Genomic DNA, 27283 nt, shown 5'->3' on the forward strand with positions numbered 1-27283 from the left:
GATTCCAGACAAATATAATTACAATGGAAAGTGATTTCAACCAAACGATTAAGAACGTAGAAGACCTACAAGGGTGCTTCGAAGATTTACGGGTAGATTTTCTGTACGAAGACGAGTTAGATTACGAACTGAATCTGAGGGGAATAAGATTTGAAGGAGAAGTAGCAATGGTTAGGAAACGGGGAAGTTTGAGAGAGGCTTTAAAGCATGAGAAAGAACAGAATATGCCATTTGAAATAGTCTATGATTTTGATCCTTTGTTAGACTTCGAGTTGTGTGCAGATAAACTACAAAAGGTACACGAGAGTTTGAGTAGCTCGACGCAGCCCTCACCACGTGGCCGTTCGATTTTATTACATCTGGGAATGAGGATGTATAGGTTGCTAGATCGTTTAGAAGAAACTCAGCAAACGGTTACTAAAGGCCTGCTCGACAGGGTGATTGAGCTGTTAAATACTTACTACTATAAAAAAAATCAGCACTTGGCCTTCCCCCAACAACTCAACCGTCGAATGACCAGCTATTAGATAGTGCCGAGCCTAGTTTGGGGTTAGATGAGGAAGACCCTGAAGAAATACCTGATTCAAGTGAGAGGGATTTAGTGGAATGTCTGCGGAGATTAGGGTTCTATGACGGAACAGCGTTTGACTCAAGAACAAAACTGCGCAATGGAATGTTAGCTCTCGAAAATGAATTATATGCGCTTCGTAAATTCAAAGAGGGAAATCAAAACCCCGAAAGGTCTGCAACCGGGCAGATCACAAATATAATAACCTCTATACCTAGTTCAATTTCTTGCTATTCCCACACAACAGTTGTAAATGCGAACACGGCGCCCCGACTGGCGACCACCGTCCATCAAAGTCGGGTTACAGGGCCTGCTTACGATGAAAGGTATCGGAATAATGTACGCCACACTGCACCGGCCCACCCAGCTTATAGTGCTGGAGGTGCCACGATAGTGACAGCGCCTAACTGCTTGACGTGGCCCGCGTCCAATACACACTGTTTTACTTCGGCTTACGGATACAATCCATGGTTTCCGGGACAAAATACCTCTTCTTCAACTACGATCTTCCCGCCACAACTGCTTAACCCGTATCCCCATTTACTTGGAGAGGCCCCACCAGCAGCAACAGCTGGGCTCACAAATCCTCAGACGGGATATCCTTATATTCCAATGGGCTTTACCGAGTGTGGCCATTCCTACGCCATATACTACCTTTCCACCTCCGAGGGTCCATAAATCCTTGCCGGTATCTCAATGGAAATTAGAAAAATATGCTGGAACTGACCAAGGGAGTACTCTTAATGAATTTCTGGTGCTTGTGTAGCAACTCTCACTGGCCGAACGGGTGTCGGAATTGGAGCTTTTGATTCGGCGTTTCATCTGTTCACTGGGACGGCACTCAATTGGTTCATGTCGATGAGTTCTCGAGGGTTGTTGCGTGATTGGAGTCACCTAGTACAAGAATTGAGAAAAGCATTCGTTCATCCCGAGCTCGACTCACTGGTTCGATCAAGAGTCCAGGAACGTCGTCAGTAGAAAAATTAGACTTTTCAAGATTACTACTACGATTTAGAAAAACGTTTCCGATCGATGACGTATCAAATGAGTGACGCGGAAAAGCTTGATATATTAAAACGTAACATGGAGCAGATTATAAGAAATGTTTACTTTGGAAACCAGTAGAAAGTCTGGAACAATTAGTTGATGCCGGTCGGCAAATCGATGCCTCTAATTTTTCGATTTACAACAAGTTTTTTGGTTCGGAAAAACAGACTAATGTTTTGTCGATAAATGAACCGAACAAACGAGAAGGTGAAAATAATAATACACCGAGTAAGCCAAAATGGGATGCCGGGAAATCACAGCCAGCTAAAAAAGCCTTCGATAAAGCAGCCGGCCACCCCACACCGAATAATAAAAACCCCTCACTTACCACCAAGCCGAAACCCCCGCAGGACGACCCCAAAGAGGGGCCCTCTCGACAGATCCGCACACTTCACGAGATAGTGGCGTCCCACAGGCCACCGGATATAACTCAATGCCTTTACTGTCGTTTGACCGGTCATACCCTCGAACAATGTCGATCGGTACGAGGACTGATTTGTCGAATATGTGTATTTAGAGGTTTCGATACTCAAAACTGTTCGTTTTGCAAAAAAACGGATCGCTGACGGCCGAAAGTCGCCGGTCGTCTACCCCAATCGCATAAGCACCGGGAACGAAAATGTTCTGGTGGATTATTGGGAGGTTGCTTCCGAGACCCTTTATGAGAAAACCCATATCGAAATATGCATTATAATGGAACCTTAACCACATGACAATCGACCCTATACTCGAGTCTCGAGTCAAATTGTATAATTTACCGGTTACAGGGTTACTCGACTCGGATAGCAATCTAACTTTAATCAACCGCCATATTTACGAACGATTAAATAAACCCAAACTGCACCCTTACGAACCCACGATAGAAGTCCGCACCGCTAGCGAAAGTAAACTAAATATATTAGGAAGGCTATTTATTCCTTTCGCGTTGAAAAATACAACTCGGATTATCTCAACCTTAGTAGTGGAGGATTTAGCAATAGTGTATTTTAGGGATGGGTTTCTGGGACCGCTTCCATATAACGCCTTCTATCTTAGAGTGCGCCCTAGTGGAAGAACAAACAGAGGACCAGGAACCAGTTAGAAAAATCTTATCAACCCGTTAACAACAACTGTTGGAAGAAATCAAAAGGCAATTTAAAATTGCCACCGCGGAAACTCTATCGACAACCCCTTTAATAGAACACCAGATCAAAATTGGTGACGAGTGGGTAAATAAACCTGCTCCAAGGCAGTATAATTATACCCTTTCCCCCAAAATACAACAAAAAGTAGCGGAAGAATTGGATCGGATGCTACAGCTCGGCATAATCGAACGATGCCAGTCAGACTGGTCGTCAAACGTGGTGGCGGTTACAAAACCGTCTGGAAAAGTGCGACTCTGTCTCGATGCACGAAACATAAACCAACGAACAGTAAAAGACGCTTACCTTTTACCTCACCCTGGACGAATTCCTTCCAACATATAAAAGAAAAGTTAGTCACAGCCCCCATTCTAGTTAGCCCCAATTTCGAGCTGGAGTTTTGTATACAGACCGATGCCAGCGACATTGCAGTGGCCGCGGTCCTTACTCAGAACCAAAGCGGCTCTGAAAGGGTTATAGCCTATTTCTCTCACAAATTGACCACACCTCAGCGTAATTACCACGCGTGTGAAAAAGAGACATTAGCCGCACTGATGGCAATAGAAGCCTTCAGAGGCTATGTCGAAGGCGCCCATTTCACGCTGGTGACTGACTCATCAGCGTTATCCCATATTATGACCACTAAGTGGAAAACAGCTTCGCGTTGCAGCAGATGGTGTTTAACACTGCAGCAATATAACATGACTATCACTCACCGGAAGGGAAAAGAAAATGTGGTGGCAGACGCGCTCTCTCGTAGTGCCCTGGTGGCATCGGCACAATCATCTCACTGGTATCAAGAAACCCTGAGTAAAGTGCTTGAAAACCCTGACGATTTTGTTGACTTTACCGTTAAGGACGGTACACTGTGGAAGTTTGTGTCCAGCCCCAACCTACCGTACGATTACCGGTATGAGTGGAAAACAGTCCCTCCCCCTGAGGACAGAGAATCCATAATTAAAAAAAACCACGATGAGGCCATGCACCTCGGTGTAGAGAAAACCGTGGATCGAATAAAACTGCGATATTATTGGCCCAAACTATCTGCTGAAGTTCGTGCTTATGTGAAGAAATGCACGACTTGCAAAGAAGTCAAGGGGGCAACCGGTCCTGCGGTTCCTTTAATGGGGGAGCAGCGAATCACTCGCCACCCTTGGCAAATCATAGCCGTTGACTTCATCGGGCCGCTTCCAAGAACAAAACCGGTCATCAATACGTTTTGGTCATTGTCGATCTATTCAGCAAATGGGTAATGCTGACCCCAATGCGAAGGATTGACAGTCGCTTACTATGTACGGTGATTCGGGAGCAATGGTTTTTTAGAAACTCAACACCGGAAGTAATTATATCAGACAACGCAACCTGTTTCTTGTCAAAAGAGTTTAAAGCACTCCTAGACCGATTCAAGGTAAGGCATTGGTTAAACGCGAAGTACCACTGCCAAGCCAATCCGGTTGAGCGGGTTAATCGCACGATTAATGCCGCCATCCGGACATATGTAAGAGCGGACCAGAGGCTCTGGGACTCAAAGCTAGCGGAAATTGAGACAGTTTTAAATTCGTCTGTTCATGCCGCTACTAAACTCACACCTTATTTTATCACTCATGGTCACGAGATTTTTCTAAATGCCGCAGATCATGAGGAACCTATAACTTATTTAAACCGTCCGGGAAATAATATCCAGGCACAGCAGGAACTGTTTGAGGATATATATGAAACCGTACAAAATAATTTAGCAAAAGCCTACGAAGAAAGTAGGAAACGATACAATTTACGCAATAGGGCACACGCTTCAAATTTCGAAGTAGGACAGATGGTGTACTATCGGATCATGAAGCAGTCAAATGCTGCCCGAAATCATAATGCTAAGTATGCCCCGATGTATCTGCCGGCACGTATTCAGGCAAAAATAGGTTCATCAGCCTATGAAATCCAGGATCTCACGGGAAAATCAATGGGTGTATGGCACGCATCCAATCTTAAGGCTGGGTAAGCTAACAGCCTAACTCCGATAGTTGCTGTTGGGGGAATAGCTGGGTAATAATAACCCCAGTCCTCATGCATAGTAGTGGAGTAGTTCACTGCTTTCACTGTCACAGACCGTTGGCTGAGTACAGTTTTCACTGTTTAGGTGAGATTTTAGGCTCCGAAAAGGAGAACAACAGCAAAACCGAGGTATCGGTGATTACAGTTTGCTTCATAAGAGCGATTATCATGCAAAATTATCCTGCAACGAAAGGAAAATACAAAACCTTTTACAATAAATTCATTATACTTACCATACCGCGTGCATGGCTATGGGACTTTGACGTTTGCCTATTCCAGCGACAAAACTAACGTCAAAGTGTAAGCTACTCATTGGCGGAAAATCGCCTAACATCTCGATTTCAAGATTGATAATGATGAGGTTGAGACAAAATAGACTTTATCACCGGCCGATGACAGTATCGTCTCGAGCCAAGAAAATATATATTATAGATAGGAGTAAATAATTCGATGGTAGTACTGGATAGGTTAGCGAATGATAGACGGGTGTAAGTTGTGTGATCGAAGGGGGCCCCACTGAGTGAGAGTGTGAATGAGATTTCAGTAAAAGAAAATGGAATCACGGTTTAGGAGTTAGGTATAGTAAGTAAGAGTAGCGAACACCAGAGGGTTACCGAGAGCATTTTGGTAATAACACGGCAGTTTTTAAAAGTAATTGAATAACAAAAATCTGCAAATAACAAGGTCTAAGCACTTGGCAAATATCGAGAAGAAGACCAGGTCCGAGCTAGCTGTCCCCAATAAATGGGAAGATTACGGCTGGGTATTGAACAACACCTTAACATAAGGAAAAAAATACACACGCAACTGTGTATTTTTTTTCCGAGGGAGGTGACAATGTAACCTTTGGAAAAGTTACAATCGGAAAGTTGAAGTTTTGGTCGGAGGTTGCTAATGAAAAAAAAAGATCTAACAAGAGATCGACTCTGTGGATAAATGTAAATATTCACGCAAAATAACCTTTGTTGCATTATATAAATAGTAAACAAAATTTCAGTATACCAGAATTAATAAAATGGCAACCATGTGTGGCCCGGCGTAGCGGGATGTAATCGGTTTCCACGTTAGTTTTGAAAAAAAAAATTCATTTCAAAATATGGGCAGCGTAGCAAAAAGACCCTATGTGCTACCAAATGGGACCATTTACATCTCCGTACGTCGATTAGGAGCTATAGCCTATAGGTAGGGTTGAACTGGTATACGCAAAGAGAGATGTGAGGAGACTCTACTGGCTGTACGGAAATGCCGTCAGTCGAGACGTACACCAGCCACTTTTGCGTTCGAGAGAGAAGCCTACATCAAGGAGGTAGAATATCGACGTGCTGTCTTGCGATTGGTCCGACTACACATAAGTCGAGCTGTGACACCAGACATGCGGCCTCAAGCGTGTATAAAAGGACTGCGAAGCCGCCACGCGGCATCAGTTCCTGGGACAAGTTTAGACAACGGCAGCGATTGCCTTTCGCGCGGTACGAGAAAAGAACGATCGTAGGCAGTGATTCGAAGTTACGCCGCAGTTAATTGGATTCCGCTCCGCAGCCCAACCCGGATTAACCCCGAAAAATCCCGTACGGTGAAATTAAGCGTGACTGCCCGACGTGAACAGCCAGACTACCCTCGTCCCCAGTGCGCGAGTGTCCCAGTGATATCAGCCGTCCGTCAACATACGGCTAAAGACGTATTGGGCCATAGTAAATCGGCCAGTTCAGATACCGCACATTCCACCACCCGCTGCGGTACGCGCGTGCCCTGTTCTTGGCCGTTCGTCAACATACGGCTCATGAACCCGTGTCGGACCATATTACTCCGGTCCCGATTTGACCCCGCTACGGTCTGTACGCGAGTGTCTCAGTTCCTGGCCGTTCGTCAACACACGGCTTAGCATCGGGAAAGTCCCGAGAAGGGCGAAATATTCGAGCCAAGGCTGGCCGAACACGCTCCGGTCATAGCTACATCACCAGCGAGTATCTACGAGGGTATCTACCAGCAGCAGAAACCGGCGGACGCGCCGGTGCGATTCTTCAAGATAACGGTACGAGAGAGCAACTCGACAGTGTCAGCTTCAAGCGGCGGCAATAACGGACAGCAGTGAGTCGTAGAGCTTTAAGAAAATAACTAAATAAATTCCGTAGATTCTCCCTTAAACTTTGACTTTAACATAAAAGTTTTCTTTTTAAATTCAATAAATGCTGTGGTTGCCAAATGATCAGTTTCTTGGGTTTTGCGTGAGCCGAAATTTCGATTTTAGGTCGTGACTGATCCGAAGCTACATAGGAAGGTAAGTCTCCTTGAGCGCATTTTGTCGACCCTGTAAAAGAGAGTGACACCGGGCAATCAAAAAGTAACAAGTACTATTCAAAGTGAAACAAATCGGCAGCGCCGAAGAATTATATTGCACAGTTTCTCATTACCTATCATAGTTGATCAACGGGATGAATCTTAACGAACAAACTGGATGAATCTCAATGAACGAAAGCTAGACAAAAAGTTTTTCTAACCGAACATGTAGAACATATTAGGGCATGTTATCAGAGCACAATCGCCCAAAAATCTGAAAGAGGCTTTGCTAATGTGTCTTGAAAAAAATAATTCCACCTCAGGTAGAAATTACACTCTCTACTCCTCCCGTACCACCCAAAAACAACAACTGTACCCAAAATTTTCACAACAGCCAACATTTTAACCAACATTTCGACCAAACCCACTACAACAAAATCAATTGCAATGTGGTGGACGCTCTTGATTGGGTCGTCCGCCGGGGCGCGGATTGTTTATGCTACATAAGCATAAACGGTGCGCGACACTCCGGCATGCGGAAATCATGTGCTTGAAAAGCTATTATTGCTGTGAAATATAATAAGGATATAGTTGGCAAAAGAAAAAGAAAAATATACACCTCTAGAAAAACAGGTATAGTTAAACAAGCGGAAGAATCCTAACGCGAAAAGTGCACCGAGCGGAAAAGTGGTTGTAAATGGTGAGCCAATAGAACTTTACAAGGTCACGATTAGTTAAAATGGGTTGATTTTCGGCCGATGATCGCGCCCGTAACTAACACGAATAGCAGCGAGCGAAACGAAACCGCAATCGCTGTAGCAGCCTGCGTGCTAGCGGCCGTCGCGGTAAGCTATATCGCGATAAAATTGCTGGCCAAACTGCATCGACAGCAAACCGAACGGGTTGCTGACCGTGCGGTGCGCTTGAATAACACTGTTGCGCAGATATGAACAATAAGTGATAAGTCGCGAATGTATTAACAGTAAGTGGAAAGTGACAAAAACGGACAAAATATATATAAAAAAAAACAAAAAGAGCCAAGCAAGCCGACACGGCTCCAATGTGCAAGTGCTGGAACTTTGCGACAATATCCTGGCATATATCGACGAACAGATGAATGTTCAGTTACAACGGAAATTGTTCACACTATGCTAGGATCATCAGCACCTTGTTTGAACTGGCAGCCGGAGCTGCAGTGGAGAACCACGAACCTAAGAGAGTTATGGACGAGCTGGCACGGTACAAAGATGAGCTCGACACTATTCTCACCTGGAACCGGGATAATCACTAAGTTAAGAAACAATATCTTCTTTTAGGGAACAATTATGGAGTAGCAGATTCAAAAATAAAAATTGAAAAATATTGTATAGCTATGAATCATGTGAGTAATAAACATTATACTAGCATCAGTTAGATGAACCTATAAAGCATAAGTTAGATGGACAATTTTTAAAGTCAGGAGATTTTCTAAGCAAACTCCTGACTGATTTAAAAAAAATTAATACCTACACTGCGCAAACGCGCCAAAAGGAAATCACAGATGTAAAAAACGTTTTAAATGAAGCTGAAGAATTTATAGAAAAAATCTAAAGGGGCAAAATACGAACAGGAATTAACCACGAGATATCTGACCTTGAAAGGGATAGCAAGGCAGTGTCTCAACTAACTACATACTGACCTCACACAGGACGAACTGCAAAATATAGAGAAAGAGACGGACGACAATTACAAAATGACCTCACGTTTAGATCTGAGTTTAGCATTAAAAGTTGTCAAACCATTTGATAGTTCGGCAGCTGAGTTGTTACGCTACACGGAAAGTGTAGACCTCTTGAAAGATTACGCTGAGGGAGTGGAAATCATAAAATTTCTAAAAATCATGTTAACGGGAACTGCCCGAGGAGCGCTAGTTGAAGCTGCTGCTAGCAACCTAGTCGAAACGGTTGCTGTACGCACCTTCATCGAGGGACTGAAGGATAGCTCCACACAGTTCCTACTAAAAGCTAGAAACCTGCAGACGCTTAACCCTCTAGTGCCCAAGTTAATTTCCAGACGGACTTCGAAAAAATCACTATGAATCTTTATAAATATTTTTTAAGTATTGATTGAAGCTTTTTAGAGGTGTAACTGAAGACCGTCTAAAGGCGGCACTGGACACTAGAGGGTTAATAAGGCGATCTCAGACGCACTAGAATGTGCTCCGGGATAGTCGCGCGGAAGCGAGACAACCCTCTGGATAGCAGGCAATAACCAGAGAGGTCAACAACAAAGGGGTCGTAATCGACCCTGGAGAAATAGAGGAAACAGGGGTTTTCGCGGTCGTGGTAATGGCAACTATCACCAAAATAATAATAACCATAGATACTATCCAAACAATAATTTTGATAGTAGCAACAATTAAATGTAATTTAAATTTAAATTTAAGGCTAATATCCAAACGGCAGAAAAATACAATATCATTAATTTGAAGGAATCCAAATCCAACAAAGATGAGGCTAGAATAGAACAACTCCTATAAGAGTTAAACTTAAACCATCTACCAAGAAAACGAACAACAGATAATGAGCAAAATTTGTCTGAAATACTCGGACGTATTTTGTTTAAAAGGAGATAGACTAGAAACCACGCAGGTTTATAGTCCCTCCTTATCTGTTAAATTGAACGCGCAGCCTGTCTATCGTTACGTTACAGACTGCCCGTTTCACAGAGAACCGAAGTGGACAACCAAATAAGTAATAGGGGTAATAGAAAAAACCAGGTCCAAATGGAACAGCCCGATCCTTCTAGTGCCTAAAAAATCGACCAATGATGAGAAGAAATGGCGACTAGTAATCTATTATAGGAAACTAAACAATGTATTGGAAGACGATAAATTCCCACTACCCAACATAGAAGAAATAATCGATTCGTTAGCAGGTGCAAAATACTGTAGCCACCTTGATTTATCACAGGGATACTATCAGTGTGAACTCAAACCAGAAGATAGACCTGTGACAGCGTTCTCGACGCCGACCGGTCAATATCAGATGACCAGGTTACCCATGGGCCTAAAAACAAGCCCATCTAGTTTTTCGCGATTAATGACTGTCGCAATGTCTGAATTGAATTTTGGTAAATGCCTAGTTTATCTGGACGACATCGTCATTTTCGGACAGACTTTTGAAGAACACAACAAAAATTAAATTTAAGTTTTTGAAAGGTTGAGAGAGGTAAATCTTAAACTCAACCCACTGAAATGTAACTTTCTCAAACAAGAGTTACTTTATTTAGGACATTATATATATACAGAAGGCATCAAGCCTGACCCTGCGAAAACAGAAGCAGTGGAAAAATTGCCAATTTCTCAAACGCGGACGAAGTAAAACGTTTCGTTGCTTTCGCGAATTACTATCGCAAGCACATAAGGGATTTCGCAAAACTATGCATCCCACTTAATCGGTTAACGAGAAAAGGTATTGCGTTTGAATGGAACGATGAATGTAACAAAGCATTCGAAAAACTAAAACAAAGTTTCATCCACCCACCGACCATAACACTTTTAACTTACATACCGACGCATCTGGGAACGCGATTGGCGCCGTGCTATCCAATAGCAACGGAAGACCCGTAGCATATGACAGTAAGTCGTTGAACAAAGCAGAAATTAACTATAGTACCATTGAGAAGGAGCTATTGGCTGTGGTGCGGGCTGTTAAACACTTCCGACCGTATCTTTATGGAAGAATGTTTACCGTCTACAGTGACCATAGACCATTAGTATATCTTTTCACATTAGCAGACCCATCGAGTAGACTAACTAAATTTAGGTTGGCACCCGAAGAATATAATTTCTAAGTAGTTTACAGGAAAGGAAGCGAGAATGTGATAGCGAATATCGATTCAAGACCTGAAAACACTATATAATAAGACAGTTCTGGTAGTAACCAGAGCGTCTAAATTGAAAAATGAGCAAGCAAATGACATTAGGCCTGATCAACCTACGTCGGAGCTTGGAAAATACACAAAATTGACTACAAATGCGAAAATTAAAAATATGAAAATCTCCGAAGAAATTATTAAAATTCCTGCCAAAAGGACACCAATTGACCTACGGGCAAGGTTGTCAAAAGTTGCGGAATTCTCAAAGAAGAAGGGTATTAAATACATAATAATAAAAAATGGCAAAACAAACAATGATATCATTAAAACGTATGAAGAATATGGTCGACCACATATGAAAACACAAACATCAGCATTAATACAAGAGTCATTACCCAAGTTAATAAAAATTGGAGAAAATATCAAGGAAGTGGAAGACGAGAAAACAAAACTCTTAATAATGAACGACTTCCACTTATTACCAACTGCAGGACACTAGCAACCATTAGTAAAAAATACTTCTGGAAAAATATGAAAGCGGACATAGAAGCTTTCATTAAAAAATTAGTATATCTTTTCACATTAGCAGACCCATCGAGTAGACTAACTAAATTTAGGTTGGCACCCGAAGAATATAATTTCTAAGTAGTTTACAGGAAAGGAAGCGAGAATGTGATAGCGAATATCGATTCAAGACCTGAAAACACTATATAATAAGACAGTTCTGGTAGTAACCAGAGCGTCTAAATTGAAAAATGAGCAAGCAAATGACATTAGGCCTGATCAACCTACGTCGGAGCTTGGAAAATACACAAAATTGACTACAAATGCGAAAATTAAAAATATGAAAATCTCCGAAGAAATTATTAAAATTCCTGCCAAAAGGACACCAATTGACCTACGGGCAATGTTGTCAAAAGTTGCGGAATTCTCAAAGAAGAAGGGTATTAAATACATAATAATAAAAAATGGCAAAACAAACAATGATATCATTAAAACGTATGAAGAATATGGTCGACCACATATGAAAACACAAACATCAGCATTAATACAAGAGTCATTACCCAAGTTAATAAAAATTGGAGAAAATATCAAGGAAGTGGAAGACGAGAAAACAAAACTCTTAATAATGAACGACTTCCACTTATTACCAACTGCAGGACACTAGCAACCATTAGTAAAAAATACTTCTGGAAAAATATGAAAGCGGACATAGAAGCTTTCATTAAAAAATGCAAGCAGTGCCAAGTGATATGAATATATCCTAACAACGCAATGAGAGTTGACGAAGTTTATAACTGCAACTCCCATAGTGAATAAATCAACCAGTACAGTAGCTAAGGCATTCGTGGAGCATGTGATCCTGAAATATGTAGTCCCTAGACGAATCGCATCAGACAGAGGTACAGAATTCATGTCTGGATTGTTTACATCTGTTGCGAAAGAGTTGAGTATCGAAAAACTTAACTCTACCGCATACCATCACGAAACAATAGGTTCTTTAGAGAACACGCATAAAAATTTAGGGAACTTTCTAAGAATATACTGCAATGAAAAATTATTTTCATGGATACACTGGATATCATTTTACACTTTTGCGTATAATAATACTGTTTATTCAAACTCTAAATACACTCCGTTTTATTTGGTGTTCGGAAGAGATAGTAATATGCCAATGAATTTAACAAACGAAAGACCACAAACAATTTATGACTTGGACAACTACAGCAAACAACTAAAAATAAAGCTCCAAGTATGTCATAGTGAAATAAGAGAAAACCTTCGGGTCGTCCGGCGAGGCGCGGATTGTTTATGCTACATAAGCATAAACGGTGTGCGACACTCGGGCAAGCGGAAATCGACACCGTACATAGCAGCTATAATAGACAAAACTCTTTAAACCAACCGCTTAGAATAAATCAGTTCAATTCAACCTCGAAGTAGAATGTACTCATTGAGTGAACGAAAGAGAAACTCCCCACAGCACCACTAAGAATATCGGAGCAACTAAATCGGAGTCACCAGAAAGTTTTTGTCCCAAAGCCAACTAAAAACCCGCGCCGGTGGAGGTAGATATTTCAATCCGATCTAAAAATATTCGCTATATAAACCGTCCTCACTATCAGCTCGAAGAAAAGTCATATCTAGAAAATGTTACCGATGAATATCCCGAGTATACAGAAATAGTCTACGATAAAAGAACAATCGATAAACCTGTTGCCTTCGCTTTGCTTCTGACGAGAACAGAGTAAAAATACTCACTAATTGAGACAGAATTACGTGCTATCTTCTGGGCCTGCAAATACTTCAGACCCTATTTGTTTGGGAAAAAATCACCCTTTTTACTGATTGTCCTACATATTCAGCCTCAAAGACCCAAATGATAAGATGATTAGATAGCACCGCGGGCTAGAAGAGTTCGATTATGAGGTAAAATATCGCCCCGGAAAGCAAATGACCTAGCCGTCGTATTATCCAGAATTAAGACAAGTGGGATAAATGCTAATAAACTTGAAAAATCGTTCGATGACGCTACTTACCGCAATTCGGCCGATACGGACGACGGTGAGTTTTTAAGCATAACATTGCATCCACATAGAATATAAGTTTGTTGGATTAACTACTTTTCGAATCAATTGACAAAAACGAGTATAAACAGGTATTTCCCATCGGAGGATAGTCACACGTGTTTATGTTACATGAAAATAAATCAGAAAATTTTAACGGATCTCTGAACTGCGGAAGAACAGAATGATATTATCGAAAAGATTCATACTCGTACAGGGTATAGTCGAGGTATTCCAGAAAATATGGCCCAATTTTGCAGAGAATACTATTTTTCGAATATGAGTGAAAGCGTCAGAAGATTTGTTGTTATGCGAAACGACCTTATAAACCTTCCTTGGCCGAGCGATGAAATCAGTAGAAGTGCGAGGTATGCTCCACGAGTCTGAAGTCGAGATCTATTATACATCGAAGTTCTTGAGCAATCAGTATATTTGGTCCAGACATCTACTTGGAAAAGCCCAATTTTCAGAGTCGCAAACAACACTCCCCAAGTCGCCTCAGGGTACTATGACGCTATAGTGTATCCTACGAATGACACGAGGGTTTTACGCGGGTACACCTTCGGTTTCAATGTCAATCATTCGATACCAACCTTTGGAACGACCCACTTCGGCTTTCAGGAGATATGTATAGTGGATGGTCCCAATAACATGTTCTGGTTTCAAGGAGACTTATTAGGGAGGCAACAAAATACCTGTCAGTTAGCCTAATGACAACCCATCCGGATCCCGGTTCTTTATCCCATGATGAATTTCAATACTTCATTCCGGAAGATACAATAGAGTTTACTAGTCCTTGGAACTTTTAACACATAGGTCTGTTGATGGGTGCGCTTTTGATTTTAAGGATCTTACATGCTTATGCAGAGTCCCTTCCGGTGGACTCTGCCAGGATATGTGATATTTTAGCCACGCGACGGAACAACTAAACTCGTATATCCTGTACGTACGGTCGGACGGACCGTACGGAATCTCTATTACTTCATGATTTCAATCGTGATATTTGTCTCCACCGGCGCTAAATACGTTCCTTGCGCCGGTACTCAACCACATCGTGTGGTCAAAAATCAGTGCCCACACGGTTGGAGATGGTCAAGCAATCACAGCATTGCTACAACTGCCTCCATAAGGGACACGGTATCATGGAATGCAAGAGCACCGGAAGATGCAAGGAGTGCAATGGTAAACATCATTCCTTGCTCCACGAGAAGTGGCAACGTAACAGTGACAAGAAGCCTAGCAATGCAGAAACGAACGAAAAACAAGCACCAACAGCGGGAAGCAGTCATGCAAAATGACTAGAAACAAAATCAAATTATGTCTTCCTCGCTACCGCAATCATATGGGTGGGAGGAAGCCATGGAAAGTGGCATCAATTCAGAAGCATCTTAGACTTCGGTAGCCAAATGGAAACTATAACGGAAGAAGCAGCGAATCTACTGGAGATACCACAAAAAAGAAGCAATGTCAAACTTATCGGCATTGGAGGAACACTTGCATTGGACCGAAAAATAACCGCCAGAATAGGCTCAATGCACACCAATGTTTTCATGGATATCGGCTGGTGATAGTTTCCAAAATATTAGACTGCCAGCCAAACCAAGAAATAAATCAAAGCGAACTAGACATACCGGACGGAATGCCGCTGGCAGATCCTGAATTCTACGTAACAAAACCGGTAGAAATACTGTTAGAAGCAAGAGTTTTTTTATTCCGAATCAAATTCGAATCGGAAAAGGACCAACATTTCAAGAACCAGACCTGGGATGGCTAGCAGTCGGCTTTCTATCCGAATCACAAAGGAACGAAACATTTACTTATGCCGGAAACTATTCAAAAAACTACTGTTGCAAACGAAGAGTTCCACCACCTCTTCCAAAATTTTTGGAAGACTGAAGAAGTGCTGCAAGAAGAGGAAAAAATCGAAAAATCTAGAAGAAGAAGCGGAACAACACTTAGTAGAAAACACGTCAAAAGATGCAGAAGGAAGATTCGTAGTAAAACTTCAGAATGGATCATCAACAATTAGGAAATTCGTTTGAACAGGCCAGAAACCGATTCCTAAATTTATTAACCAGTGAGCAAAAACACAACGAATACAAGAAATTCATGGAAGAATATGAAGGAATGGGACATATGGTTCCCATTTCAGCAGGAGATCTTCACAAGGTCAAATACTTCAACTCGCAAGGCGTCGTAGAGAAACCCGACTCGACATCAACTAAATTACGAGTGGTATATGACGTAAGCGCAGCGACAGCAAGCGGAATATCATTAAACGATATTCAACTAACTGGTCCAAACGACCAGCGAAAACTGATTGATATCCTGATTGGCTTCCGTGGTCATAACGTAGTACTCGTGGCAGACATTGCAAAAATGTATCGCCATGTAAAAGTTGCCTACGGCGAAGCTACCTCATCATTTCTACCATGTCGCAAGGGAAGAAAAAGCAGATTGTCCGACGGTAGCAGAAGCAATAAGCAATTACTTCTACGTAGACAACTTTATGCTCGGAGCTCCAACGGTCTCCGAGCTAAAACATTTAAAGGAAAGTGTGACAATCGCACTAGAAAAGAGATGCCTACCACTAAGGAAATGCGCATGGACAGTTGGTGTGATTCGCAAGTTGCCTTGACGTGGATAAGGTCTCCATCGTCAAGATGGAAGATCTACATAAGAATCGGACAAAAAAGATTCAAGACCTAACAGCCATCGAAAATTGGCATTATGTTAGATCAGGCAGCAATGCAACCGACCTAGTGTCACGAGGAGTTACCGTTGGACAACTAGTTGAACAACTAGTTGAACAACTAGTTGGAAACTCGGAGAAAGCAGCGAAGCACTGGAAGAGGAAGAACAAACTGTGACTATAGCAGCTACAAGGGCTGAACCGACGGAAGATTACATAGAACATTTCAAATACCACAACTTATTCAAGAAAACGCGCAGACATTTTGCTATCATATACAGGGCTATTAATGATTTTATGGGCAGATCATCGAAGTTAAAAAGCAGAGGTTTAGTTGCTGAACGGAAAGTTGGTTCTCTGTCAATCAAAGATTTAGAAGATGGACTAAACCTAACCATTAGAGTAATGCAGCTATGCATGGCTGACATGCCCAGCTCACAGAAAGCACCAATTCTACTGCCGAATTCTCACCCATTCACCAAGGTGATTATTCGCTAAGCACACGAAGAAATGCTACATGCAGGAACTGATATGATATTGGTTCAAATGAGAAGGAAATACTGGATGCGCAACATGCGCAAAACCATTCAAGGGATACTCAGCAGATGTATACTATGCAGAAGAAATCAACCAAGACAACTAGCCCAACAAATGGGCCGACTACCGCACCCGAGGGTGAACCCATTACCCCATGTTCACACATACAGGGGTGGACTTATGCGGTCCATTTACCGTGACCGCAAGCAGTAAACCAAAGACGAAAAGCATAGTCTACGTATGCATTTTCGTATACCTAGCTACAAAAGCCATACACTTGTAAGTTGTGGAAGATCAATCAGCGGGAGCATTCATAGCTGCTCTCATTAGATTTACATCACTAAGAGGAAGACCACAAGTCAAATACTCAGATAACGAACGCAATTTCGTTGGAGCGTGCAGAGTTAACTCAATTATGGAAGATATACAACAACGAGCAATTCCAGCGCAAAATAATCAATATGGCAGCAGACAAGGGAATCAACTTTTCATTCATACCTCCGCGAAGTCCCAATTTCGGCGGGCTTTGGGAAGCCAATAAAAAAAAACGGCCAAGCGCTTGTTCAAATGCGCCGGATCAACTTATCAGAGCTACAAACGCTCTTCCATCAAATAGCAGCAATAATAAATTCCCGGCCACTAACAACGGTCCACAAGCTTAGATGCACTGGAGTCACTCACACCAGCTAATTTATTGATCGGCAGATCACTATACGCGATGGCAATCCCAGTGGAAGAAAAGGGCTTCTGCAATCTGAATGCAAGATGGAAGCGAATATATCATTAAGCACAACAATTTTGGAAGCGTTGGAGAGACGAATATCTTCATCAGCTTCGAGACTACGCTAAGTGGACTCATCAGCATCGAAACTTGGAAGTATGATCATGTGCCAGTAGCAAATTGGCCTATGGGCATCGTAATAGAAGTACACAAGGGCCCGGACGACATCGTCAGGGTAGCAACAGTTCGCACCTCAACTGGTGGACTTTATAAGCGAAATGTGAGAGTGCTGGCACCACTGCCAATAGAACTAGAGATACCTACAAACAGCCCAGCAGAAGAAAATGAATCACAACTTGGAAGTTAATCGGGAGCAACAATGCAGGTGGAACAGCCAAACGAAGAAAGGGAAGTTGTTCACAACATATCAAATGGAAAAGAAGAAGACGAGCTCGGCACTATTCTCACCTGGAACCAGGATAATCACTAAGTTAGGAAACAATATCTCCTTTTAGGGAACACTTATGGAGTAGCAGATTTGGTATTTGTTAAAAAGTAGGAAAAGAACGCATAAAAGAGCTAATACCTATATCAAATCAAACCATGGAATTAAACGACACCAAACCATACGGCACAACAAAACACTTAAGGTTCCTCTACTAAAGGAGCACAAAGCACAATCAACAATCAACATATTAAAAGAATCGTCAGCAAAAAATGTGCCATCGAAAAATAGTCACAAGGCGATTCGGACTCAAAGAGCAGTCCGCGCACCAAAAAATGATTGCGTACGCACTAATTGCAGTGCCAACGCCAATGCGCCACATCGAACCATCATTCAACAGTAACCGCAAGTAAATATCACACGTAATCCGAGATGTGGCCCTTTACATCCGACACTGAACTAGCAGTGGAGAACAATATCTCCACACATGATACAATGGGATACGCCATAGACGGCGTATTCCTCATGGTGGCGATCATCATCGTCATCATTTGGAAGTGGCGACGGAACGCCAGGAGGATCAAGGAATTGGAAGAAGCAGCAACAAAGCTGCAACGCAAACAAAATAATACAGTGGTATGATCAAACTCTGTAGCTATTATAATATATTTCACTTCATGTTCAGCAATTCAAAGGTTAAGACGTTCTCTACTCGATGATGACATCCCACAGCTAACAAGATTCAAAAAAAAAAATTGTATAGCTATGAATCATGTGAGTAATAAACATTATACTAGCATCAGTTAGATGAACCTATAAAGCATAAGTTAGATGGACAATTTCCTAAAGTCAGGAGATTTTCTAAACAAACTCCTGACTGATTCAAAAAAATCTCAATCGCAAACGCGCCAAAAAAAAAACACAGATGTAAAAAACGTTTTAAAAGAAGCTGAAGAATTTATAGAAAAATCTAAAGGGACAAAATACGAACAGGAATTAACCACGAGATATCTGACCTTGAAAGGGATAGCAAGGCAGTGTCTCAACAAACTTCATACTGACCTCACACAGGACGAACTGCAAAATATAAAGGAAGAGACGGACGACAATTACAAAATGACCTCACATTTAGATCTGAGTTTAGCATTAGAAGTTGTCAAACCATTTGATGGTTCGGCAGTTGTTAGTGGAACGGAAAGTGTAGACCTCTTAAAAGATTACGCTGAGGGAGTGCCCGAAGCGGAAATCATAAAATTTCTAAAAATCATGTTAACGGGACCTGCTCGTGGAGCGCTAGATGAAATCACGTCTGCCGCTAGCGTAAAAGATACGCTAAACGCCAAATTTGGGGTAAAGTTGACCCCCAAAGCAGTCGAAAATGAAATGACTGCTGTACATCAAAAATCAAAAAGTATAACTGATTTCGCCCCAAGTAAATTAATACAGAGTTAAATCGCCCCAAGTAAATTTTACTGTAACAGATACTACAGTTCATTTTATAATAGACAGTGGAGCTTCATGCTGCCTGTTACATAAAAAATATTTACCCACCAATATACTGCCGTGAGATGACAAAGTGACGTAAGAGCCACTTTCTCGAATATGAGTTTTTGATACCAATTTGTTCATTATTCGAAGACCTATCTTTTGGTATCTTCCTTTTCGTTGTTACTTATTTGTACGTTGCATAAAATCAAAAAAACAAAGTGACGTTGGCACACATTTCCATACAAAAGTGACGAAGAATTCTTTCGTTTTTGGGCCGTACTGAAAAACTGATCACTTGGATCTACGTCACAATGTCATCTCACGGCAGTATATGTGTGGATGAGAGTGACATTATAAGCATAAGGGGTATAAACGGAATAACCGCATCATTGGGTTCCGTTGATACCGTATTACATTTCAAAAATTATAAATTTAGGGTGAAATTTAATGTAGTGGATAAGCTGCCTAGCTACGTTGCAGGTTCGCTGGGCACCGATTTTCTACCTAATCATAAGGCAGGTATAGATTTTGATGCCCTAATATTGTCGTTACACTCAGAAAATAATATTTGTAAAATCCCGTTTAGTGTGCATGATCATCTCACGTGTATTATACCAGCACGAACGGAGCTGATCAAGTACATTACCACTAATATAAGCGATACGTGTGTGGTGCTACAACAGCAAGTAGTGCCGCATGTGTTTATAGCTAACTCTTCAGCTACACTCATAAATGGTACGATTCCTATTCGTATCGTGAACCTAAAATATAAAGCTGTAAAAATTGATAATTTTAAGGCCAATATCCAAACGGCAGAAAAATATAATATCATTAATTTGAAGGAAGCCAAATCCAACAAAGATGAGGCTAGAATAGAACAACTCCTATAAGAGTTAAATTTAAACCATCTACCAAAAAACGAACAACAGATAATGAGCAAAATTTGTCTGATACTCGGACGTATTTTGTTTAAAAGGAGATAGACTAGAAACCACGAAGGTTTATAGTCCCTCCTTATGTTAAATCGAACGCGCAGCCTGTCTATAGTAAACGTCACAGACTGCCCGTTTCACAGAGAACCGAAGTGGACAACCAAATAAGTAAAATTATGACGGACGGGATAATAGAAAAAACCAGGTCCAATGGAACAGCCCGATCCTTCTAGTGCCTAAAAAGTCGACCAATGATGAGAAGAAATGGCGACTAGTAATCTTTTATAGGAAACCATGTATTGGCAGACGAGAAATTCCCACTACCCAACATATAAGAAATAATCGATTCGTAAGCAGGTGCAAAACACTTTAGCCACCTTGATTTATCACAGGGATACTATCAGTGTAAACTCAAACCAGAAGATAGACCTGTGACAGCGTTCTCGACACCGACCGGTCAATATCAGATGACCAGGTTACCCATGGGCCTAAAAACAAGCCAATCTAGTTTTTCGCGATTAATGATTGTCGCAATGTCTGGATTGAATTTTGGTAAATGCCTAGTTTATCTGGACGACATCGTCATTTTCGGACAGACTTTTAAAGAACACAACAAAAATTTAATTTTAGTTTTTGAAAGGTTCAGAGAGGTAAATCTTAAGCTCAACCCACTGAAATGTAACTTTCTCAAACAAGAGTTACTTTATTTAGGACATTATATACATGCAGAAGGCATCAAGCCTGACCCTGCGAAAACAGAAGCAGTGGAAAAATTGCCAATTGGGTTGTTTAGCTATATCAGTTTTTTATATCATCTGAAAGATCTGCATTTACGGAGTTAAACGTGATTTAAAAAAAATTTTCTATCGTTGTCCTTCGCTTTTTTAATCAAGATTTAAAACATCTCGAAATCTGCTCGAAATCGCTACAATGACAGTTCGCCCATATACCAACTGTCATTGTAGCGATTTGGAGCGAATTTTAATTCTTCATTTAAAAATCGAAGGATAATGGTATAAAGTTTAAAAAAATCACGTTTTGCTCAGAAAATTACACTCTTTCAGATGATATATGAAAATCGGAAATCCGTGAATAGCTAAACAACCCAATTTCTCAAACGCGGACGAAGTAAAATGTTTCGTTGCTTTCGCGAATTACTATCGCAAGCACATAAGGGGTCATCCACATACCACGTGGACAGATTTTCAACGAGTTTTCTGGGATGGTTTGGATACTATCGTAAATTTATCCGCGATAAAAATTGTTCATGATGAAGAATTTTTAACATACTTCAATGACTGTAAACGTATTTTAACTTCAGATCCAATCCTCAAGTATCCCGAATTCGAGAGAAAATTTATTTTAAAAACAGATGCCAGCGACTTCGCACTTGGCGCTGTCTTATCTCAACGTTTCGAAGACGGTAAGGAACACCATATTGCTTACGCATCCAGATCACTAAATGACACGGAAACCGGGTACTCAGCAACAGAAAAGGAATTGCTATTAAACATTTTAGACCATATATTTTTGGTACAAAATTTGAAGTTAGAACTGACCATAAATTTTTGGTTTGGCTCAGACAAAAACAACAGTAGACTCTTACACTGGAAACTTGCATTAGAGGAGTTTGAATTCGACATCAAATATAAGAAAGGCTTATTGAACAGCAACGCAGACTCTCTTTTTAGAATTGTAACGGAGATTAATGCTAACTCTAGCAGTGACAACATGACGCAACACTCTGCAGACACTGATGACAATAAATTTATACCCTCAACCGAAAGAACTTTGAACGAGTTTAGAAACCAGATCGTACTAGAAATCAGCGACGAGAATAGCAGAGAATCTCTCAACCCGGAACCCAAAACCGGAACTTTCAGCCCCGCAATTTTAATTAACATACTTAAAGATTATGCTTCTACAACATGTAGCAATGGATTATATTGCAGTGAGAGAATACTCTTAAGTCTACAAAATTATTTTTCTAGAGGCAAATCTATTGAACCAAACCTATTTGGACTCAAAAAATGTTATAAATGTTACAGATATTACAGATGATATCGAACAAGACCAAATCATTCAAACACAGCATGATGCAAACCATCGAGAAATCAACGAAACAACTAAACACATTGCTCAGAAATATTTCTTCCCAAATCTAAAGTCAAAAGTAACCAAATATATCAACATTTTCAAATTATGCAAAAAAGCAAGTATGAGAGACATCCATACAAACCTAAATATAAATTTACACAAACTCCCTCAAGACCTATGAACATCGTTCACATGGACATATTTATAATTATTAACAAACACTTTCTTACCTTTTGTAATAAATTCTCTAGACTAGCAATGGCAACTCCAATTAGATCAAGAAACACAATTCACATCCTTCACGACACTTATGGCACTGCTTGGAAAACCTAATCTATTGATAACAGATTCTGAAGCATCCTTCACTTCCGCAACAACGCGTCAGGTCCTTGAAGGAAATCAAATTCAATATCATTTTACAAGCTTAGGTCAATCTTCATCAAACGGAACAGTAGAAATTGTCCATCTTACATTGAGAGAGATTCATAATATTCTTTCGAATAAAGAGTCTACTAAGGATCTTTCGGAAACCACAAAAATCAGTTGCAATTTACAACGATTCAATTCATTCCCAAACTAATATCACTCCAAAAGAATTATTTTATAGGTATCGAAATACAGATACCATACCATATCATATTCAAATGAAAGAGCAATTCTACAAGAATTTCAAAGACCGCGAATTACAACGAAAGCAACTATAAATCGAAAAACTTAACATAAACAGAGAACAACCCGAGACCTTTCTCCCAGGTGACATCGCATATGAAAAAAAAGAGAAATAACCTAAAACACCAGGAGAGGTATAAAACATTCATAATTAAAGAAAATAACGATGTTAACATACTTGATAACAAAGATGGGAAAATACACAAAACTAAATTGAAACGAAAAAGTTGAAAAACAAAATTAACACTAATACTTTTTCTCACTTTTTAGTTCTTTTTATTTCAGGTAACAGAAGTACAACCCGAAAAACAACGATACACTAATTTTGCTGCGAGGAGCTGTGTAGCCGCAAGGTTACAGAGTCCGCTTTTCAAGCGTATGGTCGTGGGTTCGAGAATCTTAGTTGAACCAGGCCATCCGATGTCAAAAAGGACTTAAGCGCATGGGTTTTTTCTCAGGCTCCCCACCAGTTACCCTTCCTTTACGCTGAAATCTACAATACCTTTGCGTGACTTCCTCTTAACAAAAAATAAGTCCCTCTTATCAATGAAACTGGCCAGAAGGACGCACGACGGAGTTTCTCCAGGGAATTATAATTGGTGATATTTGGCAAGAGGAACGAGTATCGGTATAGTAGAACAGTGAGCGTGCAAGGAAGAGTATCACATTACACAAAAGGACAAATGAAGAATAATAATAAGCATGCCACTTCTCAATAGCGGTATTGCTGTTAACAGAAGTGCGGGATACAGCAGACATCCGGGTATATCTCACAATAGATCTACGATTCTAGCCGCAGTGAGGAAGTCCATACAGGAAAAAAATTTGCTTGATTTACTTTTCAGAAAATGCTGCCAAAATTTTTTATCTTCATAACATTCTATTTGGCCTCCGGAGAACCCAATCCAACCAAATCATCCCACATGGAAATCCTTGACTTGAACCGTAATCCCGGTATCCTTGCCTTAGAAACCGGTCAAGTTTTTATAAAAGAAAGTTTTCACAACCTAATACACAAATTTAGCCTTTATCCATTCAAAGTAATACTTACACAATACAAAACCATGGTTGTAAAACTAGAAGAAAACCCGAATATTATCGAGATTGTTAACGTAATCAAACAAAACCAGAACCAGGCTTACCTCACATTAGAAAACCTCATACCCAAACGTAGATTGAGAAGGTCTATAAACTTCTTAGGATCAGCCATAAAAATGATCACCGGAAACCTTGATAATGAAGACTTAGCAAAAATCGAAAATCAATTTGAATTACTACAAAAATCAAATAATGCTTTTGTAACTGAGAACAATGAACAAGTTATTCGAGAGCAGAATGAATAATCTAACCAAACTAGCTTATAAGCAATCAGTAGAAATTAACAATATTTTATTGCAAAACATGTTAGGGCTAGACAGATCAGTTGGCTGGGACCACCTAGCGAAACTACAAAACGCTATCTTTAATATCGACGCAGTACAACACCAATTGGACATTATTATTGAATCTATGCAACTTTCAAAGTTGGGCATCATCTCTGAAGCATTTCTGCAACCATCAGAAATAGAAATCGCTACACATCTACTGGAATCTCAAGGTATAAAAATTGACAGCTATGATGACGAAACTTTCGAATTTCTAGAGCCAGTGACTTTCCATAATAGCTCCGATATAATATTTCTCATAAAAATCCCAAAGCTTCAACGAGGCAAAAAACGTACATCTTCAATTGGAAACAATTCCAAAAAATGACAAAATTATTTTGATAAACTCAACAAGCGCTATGATTGGTGGTAATGAATCATATTTAATTATCAATGCGTGTACAAACATAGAAAAAGCACTCATATACGACATACAGAAGTTACCATTGACTTTACAATGTCTCGGCATGATCTTAAACACTTTTTTAGCTCAATACGCAATCGCAACGCTTATTGAATAAAAAAATAGTTTGTACGTAAACATTGTATTGGAATATTAGAATATTGTATATTGTCTACTTCTGATTGACGGAATGAATAAATGATACTCAACGTATCAACCGACGGATGTCTACATCCAATATTTAGAGGAAATCCTGAAAATTGTACCTTTACTGAGACATCAACAAAAGCAGAAATCAAACCAATCAGCAGCTTTGGAGTACTAATTAAAAATTCCGCAGAACCTGTTACAGTATTAAACGATTACGGATTTTGACCAAGAAACCTAACCGAAACCTTGCTCATAACGCACGAAGGTTGTTCCGTCGTTATTAATGGTAAACAATAAAAAACAACACACCAATCAAAGCACAATCTAAGCCAAGAATTCTTCCTCTCCTTTCGGTCTAAATCAATGAAACGGACACAGAACTGAAACCATTAGAAAATTTAGAGGAATCACATGTACAAAACCGTCACAAGCTAAATCAACTCGCAATTACCAGTAACAGAACTAAAGCTTTTGGATATGGAAGTATGACATCGATTGTACCGTAAGGCGTCCTAATTCTGCGCGGTTCTTAATTCTGCGCACTTCGTATTAAAATGTTAAACAAATATCAATTAAAAGCAGATTTTCAAATATGAAGTTTGGAAGTGATTCCCTATATATTAACTGTTAACTTTCTGCTTGTTTCCTTTCTTACTAAACGGCATCAACATTTTGGTACGAAGTGCGCAGAGTTAGGAGCCGCGCAGAATTAGGACGCCTCACGGTACTCATTATCGTAGCGTATGTTCATTCTTCTCCTACAAAAAGTACAGAGACTTCAGATGAAACTTCCAATAAAGATACCACAGTCTGAATTGAACCGAGACGGTTCAATCTAACATGGGGGAAGTTATGGAAAGATACGCACTCGATCCAGAATCCTCACCACATGGATACCACGCGACGAAGGACAAATATCCTGAACCCAGCATAGATACAACACATCGGCGATGACAACGTGCCCGGATACGAACACGTATGGACCTGTATTCCTGAGTTAGCAGAACGTTGCCAGCCAGACGTCACAGCCCGGCAACAGCAGTATGGATGGACTTACACGGAGCACATTCATTTCTGAAATCCTGACGATGCAGAATTAGTAACAGCATAGGGTTCGACAGGTAGTTCACTGAGTGAATAGAGTTGGTCTCGATTAGGATTCCAGTCAGTGCAGTACAGTTCAGTTTAGTGTAATTTAAATTGTAAATGAAAAAGTGACAGTTAAATGAAATTTTTTTTATGAAGCTTCGAGCTTAAACTACTTATTTAGATATCAAAAGGTCTATGCTCGAAAAGCAACAATATATTTATACTCTTCATAGGAAAAAAAAAATTTGACAGCTTATACAGCAAATTGAACACCGTATGCAAATTATTGCATTACGGAACGAATGTATTGAAAGAACCTTTTGGAAATCGACAAATCATGCATCATGACCAATGAGACAGACCACCCGTGTTGTTAACCAGCTGATCAGCACAGAAACGCAAGTTGTTTTAAACAATTCCAAAAAGGCACTCACTCAATCAAACAAACCGTTACTCCAACGAAGCGTTCGAAAGACTTGGCATTACAATGTTGAATTTCGAGGATAATTAAATTGAATAAACTCTATTAGATCATATTTAAACGACCACCGACAAATAGAAAGATTCAATAAAAATAGTATTTCAGTTATTCACGACTTACATCGTCATAACGTTAACATAGGAATTCGCAGATAACTAACGCGAATCTTGAAAGTTTACTTTCGATGTGACATAACTTTTCGTAAAATGCTGGACAATTGTTTAAAGACACAGATTTTTGTGCCAATGATATGTTAGTGTTTGTTTTTACTAATCTTTTGGTCTGTTGTTCATGACGGTGTGGAAGACAACAATACAAACATCACCCACAAGTGTAAAACTGCAACATATACAATAACTAATATTCGTATCAACGGATAACGACGCAAAAATACTCCCAGTCGTATACCTACTGAGTCTAACGAGGAATATGCTCTTTTTACTCTTCTGGCTACTTTGTTATCAAATGGGTTTTCTACCATGAAATTTGGCACTTGGGATTTGGCTGAAAATAGGTATATAAATTTCAAGTTAGTTTAACTTTTAAACCTTACTACTAACCATCATCAGTTTCATTGGTACTCATGTAAGATACACGCTGTTGCCGAATTTGCGAGACGGTACTACGATACTGTGTCTAAAAGAGAAACAATTGAGTTTGCGAACAATCTT

At 40.2% G+C, this 27283-nt stretch overlaps 1 protein-coding gene across 6 annotated transcripts in view; it reads right to left on the reverse strand.

Annotated features, from left to right (window-relative positions):
• Positions 1 to 27283, reverse strand: part of LOC129732496 (golgin-84) — a 95933-nt gene that overhangs the window by 57529 nt on the left and 11121 nt on the right. For 2 of the 6 annotated variants that reach the window (XM_055693426.1, XM_055693424.1), the window contains exons 3-4: positions 27173 to 27248; positions 27025 to 27116 (exon numbers count right to left, since the gene is read on the reverse strand). In XM_055693426.1, the coding sequence (XP_055549401.1) occupies positions 27025 to 27116; positions 27173 to 27248 (168 nt within the window). Of the gene's footprint in view, positions 1 to 22974; positions 27117 to 27172; positions 27249 to 27283 lie in introns of those variants that run through there. The other 4 variants (XM_055693423.1, XM_055693422.1, XM_055693427.1 and 1 more) reach the window with 3 other exon arrangements.

The sequence above is a fragment of the Wyeomyia smithii genome, chromosome 3 (assembly GCF_029784165.1).
Source record: "Wyeomyia smithii strain HCP4-BCI-WySm-NY-G18 chromosome 3, ASM2978416v1, whole genome shotgun sequence".
Classification (NCBI taxonomy): Eukaryota; Metazoa; Arthropoda; class Insecta; order Diptera; family Culicidae; genus Wyeomyia; species Wyeomyia smithii.